General features: G+C 44.4%; 1 protein-coding gene across 5 annotated transcripts in view; it reads left to right on the forward strand.

Annotated features, from left to right (window-relative positions):
• Cramp1 (cramped chromatin regulator homolog 1) overlaps positions 1-12615 on the forward strand; it is a 60678-nt gene extending 48063 nt beyond the window's left edge. For all 5 annotated transcript variants that reach the window (XM_051181137.1, XM_051181136.1, XM_051181138.1 and 2 more), the window contains exons 15-21: positions 840-944; positions 1207-1385; positions 2071-2136; positions 2942-3173; positions 3994-4158; positions 5311-5456; positions 8945-12615. In XM_051181137.1, the coding sequence (XP_051037094.1) occupies positions 840-944; positions 1207-1385; positions 2071-2136; positions 2942-3173; positions 3994-4158; positions 5311-5456; positions 8945-9109 (1058 nt within the window). In that variant the 3' untranslated portion in view covers positions 9110-12615. The remainder of the gene's footprint in view (positions 1-839; positions 945-1206; positions 1386-2070; positions 2137-2941; positions 3174-3993; positions 4159-5310; positions 5457-8944) is intronic.
• Positions 12616-12966: the final 351 nt, after the last annotated feature.

Raw genomic sequence — 12966 nt, forward strand, 5'->3', positions numbered from 1 at the left:
TCCCAGTTCCCCTCCCTCCCTCCTTCCCTCTCCCTTTCTCCCTCTTACCCTCTCTCCCCCCTCACATGCACCCTGACCACCCTCCCCTCCCATCCCCCCATCCAAATTTCACATGTAGGGCAATACCACCCAGGTGGGGTCATGTAAATCTGTCAAGTCATTTGAAGTAGGGACTAGGACTTTGCTTATGATTCTGGAGATCAAATCCAGAGCTGTAGGCTGATCAACTGATGTACTGCTGAACTGTTAAATTTCCAGCCCTCATGAATCTTCTTTCCTTTTTATTTATTTTTTAAGTTTTACTTATTTTCATGTGTATGTGTATGTGCCTTTATGGCATCAAAAGCCAGAAGATGTATCAGATCTTCAGTTGGAGGAGGTCATGAGTCCCTGAGTGGGTGCTAAGAAACAAACCTGGGTCCCCTGCAGGAGCAGCAATTGCTCTTAACTACTGAGTCATCTCTCTAGTCCCTCCATAAGTTGCATTCTTTTATTCTTTAATTTTTTTGTGTATGGATGTTTTATCTGCATGTATATATGTTTAACATTTTCTTGTCTCGTGGCCATGGAAGCCAGAAGAGAGTTTTGGAGTCCCTGAAACTGAAGTTAACTGGTGGTTGGGAGCCATCATATAAGTGCTGGGAACTGAACCTAGATCTCCTTCTTAGGAGCCTGTGTGATAATACTTCTCATTCCCAAAGTTAGCAAGTGTTTGGAATGTTGAGTGACTTGCTATGATCCTAGCTATGTCTATGAAGGAAAACCTTCCATAACCTCATTGTGCACTGTAGGGCATGGACAAACCAGTTGATATGACTGCATTTATCTTCCCCTCACAGGGAGAGGCTGGTTCCGGCCCATCCAGTCTTCTCTTACCAAAGCAGCTCTGTCTCGACCAATAGTGCCCAAGGTCCTCCCATCTCAGGCCACCAGTCACCTGCCTAGTAAGTCTGTAATGTGCACAGTGACAGCCACTATGTGAGATTCCTTAGTCGCTTTTTTTTTTTTTTTTTTTTTTGTCATACATCTTTGTAATGTTCTCTTCTTCTCCAAGGCATAATGTCTTACTGCTTTACTAAAAGTATTTCAAGTCCCTTGGCTTTTCACTGAAGAGAGGTGGAGGGAGAAGCTGTCCCAAACGTAGGGCATACATCATGGAGTGGAGTGTTATGGAATAGAGATTTGATATATCATTCCTGTTGCCAGGTGCCATCGACTTAGCAGCTCAAAGTGCTGGCATCATCCCTGGAAGTCCTTTGCCAGTTTTAGATACCGATGGCTCATCTGGCATCTCTCCACTGTCTTCAGAACAAGTAACCACTGCCATCTCAGGGCAGAGTGACACTGGACCACACCAGAACAGAGACCCTGTTACTTCTGTAAGGGTGAGTGCATTTACAAGGGCTAATTTGGCATTACTGATAGCTTCTGGAGCAAGGTCATGGGCTGGGATCATACTGGACCCTGTTGCACTTTTGGAGGCCTGATGGTTAGAGGAGACCCTGAGCCAGGGAAGTCAAGTTTTGAACATCTACCATGGAGCACAGAGTGGGAGGAGTGAAGAGACAGGTATGCTGTGTGATGCTAAAGAATCCATTGCTAAAACAAGCAAGTAGTTCTGCATTTGAACTCAGAGGCTGACATCAGCCCATGGGTCCCTACTCAGGTGGTAGTATGTACTTGCTATATTTTGGTAGAGAATAGCTCATATAGCCTTGACCACTCTTTTTTCTCCTAAATCTCCAAATGCTCTGATTTCAGCCTATTTAAAAGGAGGGTAGATGGGGGATCCCATGGGGCTCTAGGGCCTGAAATTATGTGGTCAGCCTCTTACTCTTACTAAGCTATTCTGTTTCCTCTTAAAAAGCAATGAAAAGAATTTAAGTGCAGAAGCAACAGTCTTATGGCTGTCCATCATTTCCAGCCTGGAACACAGCCCATTCTCTCACCTTTGTCTGTGGGAAGACTACAGTGACTGAGATGAGTTTTTCTTTGATGCTCAGCCAGACAAGCACATAGCTGTTAACCCAGTTCAGCACCAAAAACTCATCCGTGTTCTTGTTGTTCCAGGGCAATAGTGACCCGTTTATCAGTGTTCCAAGACCAGAGCAGGAGCCAATGACAGATGGTTTCCAGGTAGAGTATACCTTAGGGCCTCAGTGCCCTTCCTCCCTGAGTACACAGGTCATGCTTTCCAGCATCAGTGTTGTCCTTCAACCTGCCTTACCTATTGCCTCATGAATGAATGAACCATGTTGTCCCTGGTTCTAGCTTCTTTTATTAAATTCCATGTCTAAAAGGACTGGGCATTTTGGCCTAGGAAGCAAGACATAATTGGCTGTTAATAGCCAGTCATTGGTGACTCACACCTTTAATCCCAGCACTTGGGAGGCAGACGCAGGTGGATCTCTATGAGTTCGAGTCCAGCCTGGTCTATGGAGCAAGTTCGAGGACAGGCTCCAAAGCAATACAGAGAAACCCTGTTGGGGGGGAGGGAGAGGGCAGAAAATTGGCTGGTGGCTTTCTGTTTTAGGCATTTTGTTTGTTTTCCTTTTTTTTGGTTTTTCAAGACAGTGTTTCACTGTCCAGCTCTGTCTGTCCTGGAACTTATTCTATAGAGCAGGCTGTCTTCAATATCACAGATCTGCTTGCCTCTGCTTCTTGAGTGCCGGGATTAAAGGCATGCACCACCATTGCCCAGACAGTTGGTGGCTTTTTGAGCATTGCTCTTTACCTAGATGCCACCAATGGAAATAGGCTCACCCTACCCTGGTTTAACTTTCTTCTGAAGAAATATATTTCCTGAGTGTATTCTTCCCTTTGAAGAATGGAAGACCCTGCATTTGTTGTAGCTGCCAAGCTAGAGGTGGAGGCTGTACTCACTGTTACAAGTGATGATGGGCACGTTGTATTTGAACAATATTTGTCCCCCTCCTGGCAGGGATCGTCTGTTCTGTGCTTACCTGAGCTGCCCAAGACTCATCTCCAGAATGGTGTTTCCACACCTTTACCCTCATCAGAGAGCTCCAGCACCAGGCTCTCCCCACCCAATGTTTCTGCACTGCTTGACATATCCCTACCTGGCCCACCTGAAGATGTTCTCTCACAGGGAGAACCTGCCACACAGATCAGTGACTCCATCATTGAGATTGCCATCAGTTCTGGCCAGTACAGTAAGTACAGATGGCCTTGCACACCTTTCCCAGAACCAGGTTTTAACTAGGATAGTGCAACTGGACTTGCCAAAGGGGACCTGATCTGCCTAAGTATTTACCAAACTTGCTGGTAAAGTACCAGTGTAGCTATCAATTTTTAACATTGAATATATATCTACCACTACAAGGTTCCGCTACCTGACTCAGGCAGGAGTGGTATCTGGGAGCTAATGTTCTGGTTGGGTTGCTCCTGACCTTGAGGTAAGAATGGAATGGTGTAGAAGGCTCTCTGAAGCCTGGGGATCAGTTTCCTGTTTGTGCATCTCTGGGAGGTAACCTACATGTTTTGCAGGTGGTGCTTAGGAAGTACCTGCACAGATAGTCACCAAGTGCCTGATTGCCACTCATTCTGTGGTATTCCTGGTGGTAGTGGTACAGCTATTGCCTGCTGACATGACTCACATTGAGGGGTTCAGGCAGACATGAACTCACAGCTCTTTAACCCGTGGGCTTGATAGAGCTCTGACTTGCCTGAACCTTACTTTTTCTCAGTAGTAGACTGGGAACTCTGTACCCTACAGGATGGAATCAGGAACATGCATAGGCTCTTGGCACAGGGCCTGACCCTGCCTGCTGTGTTTGGCATTGTGCCCTTCTTAGAGCATGATATTGCCCTGAAGGCTCTGTGATCCTTGTTTGTAGACAACTGCTCGCTGTCCCTTTGGTGTGAGCCCAGCGTATCCTGGGTCTCCTGGGTTCAGTTTTACATAGCCTTTGCCTCCTGCTGCCTTGCTCTGGGATGAGGGAGGCCTCTCTGACCTTGGATTTTGGTTGACAGGTGAAGGAGTCCCTCTTTCTCCAGCAAAACTGAATGGCAGTGACAGTTCCAAGAGTCTTCCCTCCCCATCCAGCAGCCCCCAGCCCAACTGGATTGCCTCTCCCACTCATGACCCCCAGTGGTACCCTAGCGACTCCACAGATTCCTCCCTCAGCAGCTTGTTTGGTAAGTGTTTCTGGAGGAATCTTCTTTTCAAGATTGGAGTCAGGCCACACTTCTGAGAGCACTTTTGCTTGTTTCACAAGTGTTTATTTCTGAGTTAACTTTTTAAAGTATAATTTGCATATAGGAAGATGCAGATTTTCATTGTGTAGTTTCTGAATGTTGGCCTGCTTATAGACTCTAAGAGCCCTTAGCCCAATATAGACAAAACCTTCAGGTCACTCATCTGGGTCTCGGTACCTTCTCCAATCTGTCCAGCTAGCCCAACTTTCTTACAAAGACAAAAAAATAAACAGACCAGACTATCTTTATGCTCTCAGTTTCTTTATATATTTTCAGTAAGATACTCTGAAGTGGATGTTGCAGCTGACTTGTGGTGTTTTTGACCACATATAGAGAATTGTAAAATGTCTTTTTTCCCCCAGAAAGAGGTTCCATTCAGTTCTTATAACTTATCAAACCTCTCTGTAGGATAGACTGAAGCTGAAGCAATGATGGATGAGAAATGCCTAAGACTACACGTTGGCCAAGATTACTTAATTATTCTTATCTCTGACCCTGTTTAAACCCAAACCTGCCAGTACCCTGAATATGGATCTGCGGGATGGGATCACTGAACCTGATTATTTTTGTTCCTCTTACTAATGGTGCTACAGTAAATAAATCTCCTTTTTCTGCTTTTCCCTATTACTTGTTTCTTTAGTGGGTGTATTGAGAATGGATGGCTAAGTTTAACTTTTATAGTTGCCAAGTCCCAGGCTTCTACCTTATTATCCCAAATTTGATTATCCTCAATTATGGGTACGATGCCTGGTGGGGAGTGCAGGGAACCAGCCCCACACCCAGTGGTTTTACTATCACAAGAAACAAAGTGGACATGAGCAATATCATCTGCAATCTATAAAGTCAGAATCAACCTTAATGCCCATCAGTGAGGGTCTGGCCACAGAGAATACAATATAGGAGGAGTACAGCACCTTGGGCCCCTTGGAAAACAATAAAGATGAATGTACACTAACATTATTAGATGACAAAAGCATGTTATAGCGTAAGGATGCCATCTGTAGCCTTTGAAACAAGTGTGAAAGTAGAGACATAGAAGGGCCTAACTGAGCTAGTTGGACACCTATGCCTGATTCAGCTTTATCTCTGCAGCCAGCTTCATATCTCCAGAGAAGAGCAAGAAGATGCTACCAACTACTGTTGGGGCCAACAGCGGCACATCTTTGCTTGGTCCTAGCTTGTTGGATGGAAATTCAAGGGACTCTTTTGTGTCCAGGTCTCTTGCTGATGTTGCAGAAGTAAGTACATTGCTGTACTCCTGAACTTAACTTCCCACCACATTTGGGAGGCTGTGGGATCCCTCCCAGGTCCTGTGGGTCTTAAGGAATGTTCATGGGGACTGTATGTCAGATAGAAGAACATACAGGCCTAAAACTCTGAGATCTGGCAGCACTGGGACAACTGATGGCCCACAGCAAACTGTAAGTAGCAGCTGTCCTTTGTAGGCTTCTTAACCTGGGAAGCCTGGGATCAGGGTGGAGAGCCAAGTCACCAAAGGTGGGCAGAACGCTGTTGAATCTCGTCATGTCCTTGCCTTGCTGTGTAACTTTGCGCTGTCTCGGTTACCTGATCTGTAAGGTATAGTGCCCTTTGAAAGTTGTAAGATGTTATTTTATCACCTTTCCTGCTCTGGCTGCAGAAGCCTTTGAGTAGCATTTCCCTGTAAGGTTTTGTGGCCATGACCCTGTGGACCCTGTGGAACTTAGGAACAGGTTCTGCAGTAGAGTTCTGTCCTTTTCCATGTTGTAGCTAGGCTGTCTGTTCCTGGAGTCATCCAGAGGCTCTCACATTGTCTGTGTGCCCTCCACTACAGGGCCAGCTCTAGAGGCAGAACAGCAGCATGAGAGACTTAATCAAAGTACACACCATTGGAGAAGGATCCTCAAGCAACATTTCCCAAGCTGGTTCCCTGGGTATCACAAGGCCTTCTAGTTATTCCAGGAGAGTATTATAGGAAGACACTTGAAGGACAGTTCAGGTCAAAACTATATTCAAAATAGCTGTTTCCATGATTCATGGTAGCATAATCCTATAATCCAAGCACTTGGGAGACTGAGGGAGGATAGTTGTGGTTTGAGATCAGCCTAGCCTGTAGAATGAGACCCTGTCTTGGGGGGGGGGGGAGATCAATAATAACAATATAAAAACACAACTTTTGGGGTGGGACTGGATAGATGGCTCAGTGGTTAAGAGTACTGGCTGATCTTCCAGAGAAGCTGGGTTCAATTTCCCAGCAACCACATGGTGTCTGACACCTGTCTGTAACTTTAGTTCCAGGGTTTCTGACATACAGACATCTATAAAATACAGACATACATGTAAGCAAATCACCAATAAACATAAAATAAAAAATTTAAAAGTAGGTGGGTTGGGTTAATAAATAATTTTTAAAAAACACAAAAGATTTTCACAAAAATACATTAGTTTCTCAGTTTTCCAGTGTGGATTTTGAGATGGAGTAGTGGAATGTTTTGATCACGCCTGAGCTGAACCATGACATGCTTGACAGTTTCCAAACAATGTAAGAATAGAGAAGTTCAAGAGATGGTTAGGTGATTAAGGATATTTACTTTGCAATCATGAGGGCAAGAATTTGGTTGTCAACACTCGTGTAACCTGGTCATCAAGCATTTGCCAGGAACCCAGCTTTAAGTGTGGGAAGGCTCAAACAGGAGGATCACTTGGGACTTGCTGACTTCTAACCTAGCCTAAAAAATAGGTGGTGGTGGCTTACGCCTTTAATCCCAACAGTTGGGAAATAGTGGAAGTGTGTGTGTGTGTGTGTGTTTATGTGTACGTGTGTATGGAGTTCAGAGTCCACAAACTTTCCTTCCTTAATTGCTCTCTGTCTTTTATTTTTATTTTGTTTAATTATTTACTCTGTCCTTATGCACTGTGGAGATAGTGAGGTGTTAGATCTGAGTGTAGCTTACAAGAATTGGTTTTCTCCTACTCTGTAAGCCTCAGGGATTGAACTTAGGTTATTTGGGTTGGCAACAAGCACATTTATTTATCCACTCACCGTGGCACTAGACTGCTACCTTAATTTTTAAGGCAGGAAGCTGAACCTGGAGCTCATTGATTCTGGTTAGCTGTCTGGCCAGTGAGCTCTAGGGATCCACCTGTCTCTGAACTCCTAGCTGTGATTCCAGGTGCCAATCCCTGCATTTCTGTGAGTGCTGGGATACAAACCTAAGACCACCTGCTTTCCTTTCCTCTTAGTGTGAACACTATATAAGTTCCTAGTATCTATGAGATGGACATTGCTGAAGCCTGGAGGTCAGGAATGTTGCGTTTCAAGGCAGCCAGACTCCCAAGTCAGCATTTTCGTTTTCTCTGGTGATTCAGGACAGTGAGCAACACAGAATATTGTATATATAACAAGTGAAGGGACACACATTCATCAGAAGACAAAGAGCCAGTATATTCAGCAGAGGGTCTTCCTAAAAGCTCTATACTTTAAACATCACTGCCTTTGGAAAGGACACCGTCATCTAGAGGTGTGGTAATAATCATTTTCGAAAGCAGTGATCTGAGAATGATGGGTATAGTCTATAAGGATAAGGGAATCTGTTTTGGTTACAGATTGATACCATGGAAGTAGGGGATGAATACATAAATGGAGGAAGTCTGTTTTGGGACAAGGTCTTGCTATGTACTTTGGGCTGGTCTTGAACAAACAATACTACATCTGCCTGCTTCAGCCTCAAAAGTTGTGGTATTATAGGTATACATAATTTCCTATCTTTGCTCTACTTTTTTTTTTTTAATTGTGTGTGCATACACGTGCACATGTAGAGCAGTCAAAAGACTACTTGCATGCATGTTATCCCCTTCTACATTGCTGTAGTTCTAGGAATCAACCGCAGAGCATCAGGCTTGGCAGCAGATAGCAAATACTGTTATTATGCACTTGCCGTCTTTCCAGCCCTCCTTTTTTTTTTAGAACAGGTTTCATTTTGTTCAACATTGCCAGTAAGAATTTTAAAATTTAGTTCTTCCCATATTAATTCATATCATGTAGTTTACCAAGAAAAAAATCATGTGAGTTTTACCAAGTGTTACTACAGTCACTATATGGACAGAATTTCCTGTTCTCATGAATCTTCCATTGTAATGGAGAGAGACAATAATGGTAACAGCTCCACAGGATAATGTCTTTAACACCCAGGACTTACAAATTTCTGTGTCCTTCCCAATAGTTCTCTCTCTACCTTGCTTAATGGGCTGAGTGTACCAGTTTTCTAGTGTTTCTTGAGCAGCTGCACTTTGTGCCTTCTCATAGCCTTTGCCCTGGGATGAGAATTTTTCCTCGAATGTTGATGTATCTGTACCCACACTTTTGAGATCCTAACACTTAGGAGCACCTCATATAACTCTTCTCTGAGGCACCACTGCTTTGCTTGCCTACTTTGATCTCAGCCTTCTCTTGTCACCGTTGACCTTTCTGTGGATTGTCTTCCTCATGAGAATCTGGGAGGGCTGCTACTATAACTCAGCCTCAGATGTCTCATGTTCCTGGAGGCTTTCATAAGATCATGTGCAGAGTATGTACTTACAGAAAGTCCATGTGCTTAGACTACCAAGGAATCTGAAATTCCTGGTAGAGCAATAGTCTCCTTCTATTGACATTCTGCTATGGGGGGGGGGGGGGCCAAGAGCCTCTAGTCAGGATGGTAAGCCATCTTCCAGCTAATGTGGTCTTCTTGTCCCTTCTGTCCTACAGGTGGTAGATTCCCAGTTGGTGTGCATGATGAATGAAAACAGCATTGACTACATATCTCGATTTAATGACCTGGCCCAAGAATTGTCCATCAATGAGCCTGGCCGCCGAGAGGTTCTTTTTGATGGTGGAGGAGGTGGTAATCCTGTTGGTGACCTCTCTCAGTGACTGTGCCTTGTGACATGGGCATCCTGGAATCCACAAGGGAAGTGTACAGGGCTGGCCCATGAAACTGTCTTCACAGAGAGAGTCAAGCCCAGAATCCCCAGGAGACGGTGAACCAGAGCACTTCTAACAGCATATGATACGCAGCCCATAGGAGCAGCTGATCATGGCCTGTCCCAACAAGCGGGGGCAGTACCATTCACACAGACCAAGACGAGCTCTGAGAAGGGTAGACATCAGAAATATTTTTGGTATCAGATTCCTTACAGTCCTATAGCCTGTGTGGCAATCCCAACTGTGTGTCTTAACTGTGTGTTAAGCCTTCCAGAGGGTTTCCTCCTTGCCAGAGACATGCCTGGTGTTCATTTTGTCTTGGGAGCTGTTTAGTGAGTGTGCAGGGAGGTCACAGCCACTGCTGCTTTCTTCTGATACCCTTTCCCCCACTTGGCTCTTCTGTCTGTGGTCATGTTGCAAGGGACACTGAGTATGGACCAGGGTCTTGGTTGATGGTATCTGCAAGCTAATACACTTCCTGAATACCTTGACCATGAAGCAGAAAAGGGTCCCAGAGTCATGTAGCTAGCAGAGGTTTGGTTCTTCCTGATGTAAGAAGGGTGAAAGAAAGTATGTCCTCCAGGTTGTATGGGTGTTTTATAGAATCTTACAAAGCTAGTTGGAAAAAAATGGTTTTCTTGTGGTTTAAGAATTAGGAGACATGGACAAGGAATAGTAAGAGTCTTCTTCTAGGTGGCTCTGCCCTCTTCCTATGCTAAATGCCCAGTTCTTTCTAGGTGGCCTAAGATACCATTCTTCTCTACTTACTTGCCTCTCACTGTATCTCCAGCTAAAGCTTTTGTATGTGCTCTTATTTTCCATGTGTTATTGCTGGAGTCTGAGGATTGCCTTTGCCCCAGGCAGCCTCTCTTCCCGTTCTGGGACTTAAGCAGGGTTCAAATGTCAGAGTATTGTAAGAGCTCACCTCTTGGTGGTATTTTAGCAGCTGTCTTCTGGAGCCCAGCAGTGGTCAGCAGTCATGATTGTGGCTAACCTGTTTAGAATGGTGCCAAAAGGAGTTTCATCCCCTCCTTTGCCCTCAGTAGATCCTTGCAACACAGTCACTCCTGCTGGACCCAGAATGTTCTGGGTGAACAGGTGACACTTGTATTATCTTCTCACTGCTCACTCTCCACATAGCATAGCAGCCAGGGCTGACAGGTCCTTTCCTTTTCTTCTTTCTTCCTTTCTTCCTCTGTCCCTCCCTTCTTCCCTCCCTCCCTCTTTCTCTCTTTCTCTCTCTTTCTTTCTTTCTGATTTTTTTCAGGCAGCGTTTTTCTGTATAGCCCTGACTGACTGTTCCTATAACTCAGTCTCTAGACCAGGCTGGCCTGGAACTCATCTCTGCCTCCCAAGTGCTAAGATTAAAGGCCTGCGCCACATCTGGCTTGACAGTCCTGAAACTGCCACCTCTGCTCTCTACCTGTTCTTTCCTTATTTGCAGCTCAGGCCCTTACTTCTCTCTGTCTGCAATGAAGAATGGGTTGGAAACCTCCCTGGTGGAACACTGATCCATTTGTCTCACCATCTACTACAAACTCTAGAATACAGGCTCCACTGCAGGAACTGAGAGGATAGTGACTTTTGACAGCAAATTCCTTCACCTCCTAGGATCCTCCTGTCACTGGTACTGGTAAAGGATCGGCCCCAGATCCTGACATGTAAACCCCTAGGTCTGGTAAGTCTAAAACTCTTAAGAGGATGAGGAGAACAGCAAGCAGTCTGTTAGGGAAGACTGGTGAAGTCACTAGTGTGTCTTTACCCAATCGTGTGTTTCCAGCACTCCCTTACTTAGCTGAAGGTATTTCGGTCTTGAGACTGTAGCACAGTTAGGATACCAGGCTCAGCTTAGACCACTGCTAGCTGCCCTTCCACTGTTTCAGGCAGATTCTCCCACATTAAGAATAGGTGCGTGTAGCCTCCTGGTAACTGAGCATATAGTACTAGGCAGTTCAGTTCCTAAACTGATTCCCACTGGGCAATAAATACCTTGAGGCGCACATTACTCTGCGTCCTCTAAAAGGAATTGAGGTTGCTTTGAGGAGCAGAGCCTACAGCCCTTGTCACCTAGCAGCAGGCAGGAGTGGAATGGACTGACTCCTTACTACAGGGAACCTGGCAGGATTCCAGAAGATTCCACTGCTTTTTTTTTTTTTTAAACAGGCAGACAGACACATTTGCTCATCATCACCATATTAATTATTTGTAGCAGAGAATCAATGGGTATAACTTCTCCCAACCTAATCAAATATCCATATATAAAACTGGAAACTGTTAACGGTTGGAGATTTTTAAAAACAGCAAAGAAGCCTCCTGGATTCTTTGTCTTTCTCTGCCTTTCCATCAGTTTTGATGGTTCATGTTCACCATTGGGCTTCCATTGGGCATGGGAACTTAGTGTGATATACATGAGATCTGTTTTTGAGATCCACCACATACACAAACACACAAAACACGCACGTGCGCACATTCTCTGTGTAACCCTGGCTATCTTTGAACTCACTGATATTCAACAGCCTCTGCCTTCTATATTCTAGGATTAAAGTCATGCACCACCACCGCCCCATTGAGAAAATTTTTTCTTAATGCTAATGTCTTATACTTTTTGTTGATTGTCTTTTCAAAAGATTGAGATTCAGTATCTCTGGTGCTTGGCATGGATTGTGTCCTATAGAAGATGCTCAGGCAAGTTGAAGTTCATATATCCTGTAAAGGCATAATATACTTGCTCAGGGAGTATGACTTTGGGGACATTTCATCTGTTGGTCAACCTTTTTTCCCCAGCTTGTTCTTTTTTTTTCATTCCTTGTGGCCTCACTGCTAGGGGAAGTCTCATTCAATTTAATAGCATTTTTAATCAGACCACATTATTTGAAATGGTCAAAACAAGTTTAGAGGGAAATTATTTCATGTACTTTTTAAACAGATCTGTCAGATGCATTCATGAGGAAGTACCATACTTTGTCTTAATTTTTAAAAAATTAAAAAAAAAGAAAAATCAATTTTAAAGAAATAAAAAAAGGAAAGAAACCCACAGTATACCGTTCCAAGAGGATAGCCTGATGCGGTCAGTCCAGTTTTGGAAGCACTGCACCAGGCGAGCCTTACTAGTTAGTAAGATACCCTGGCTGGTGGGAGGAGTGCAGCCGGCAGGCAGAACTCAGTGCTGTTTGCTTTGATAATCGTTAAGCCATATCATCTGAGGTTTCCGGCTTGAGATGTGAATTTGTTTTATACTATAAATATACAGTGTATGTATAAAGCAGAATGCCTGTCCTTCTGATTATTTTTTGTACCATATTGTAAATTACATTATTTATTCTTTACCAATTTTTTGGGAATAAAAGGTGTTTTGGTTATTTAATATAATAAACAAAAACTGTTAAACTTCAGCTAAGATTTCCAGTTCAGCTTGTAAATGTTTTTATTGTGCATAAATACATACTAATACTTGATCTAATGACTGTCTTTTGTTCCTGCTTATAAAGCCAGCATACTTGAGGTATTCAGGTCTGGCGAAGGCGCAGCATTAGTGAGATGAACCCTGGAGCCAACAGGCAGGGATGGGCGCAGCAGGAGAGTTCGGCGAATCCTGGCATTAGGTAGGGCCTCAGGGAATGATGGTTGAGTAACAGCTGAAAACAGAAGTGGAGGTCATTGCACAGCCTGCTGCTTCTGTTTTGGGCCTGGTCTGTGATACCCTTCCGCCTGAAGGCGCTGCAACCCCAAAGGTCCGTATGGAAATGCAGATTCGCACCCTGAGACGCGCTGGTGTCGGAGGGTGGGGCTAGCTGTGTGAACCAATG

This window comes from Phodopus roborovskii, unplaced genomic scaffold (genome assembly GCF_943737965.1).
Source record: "Phodopus roborovskii unplaced genomic scaffold, PHOROB, whole genome shotgun sequence".
NCBI lineage: Eukaryota > Metazoa > Chordata > Mammalia > Rodentia > Cricetidae > Phodopus > Phodopus roborovskii.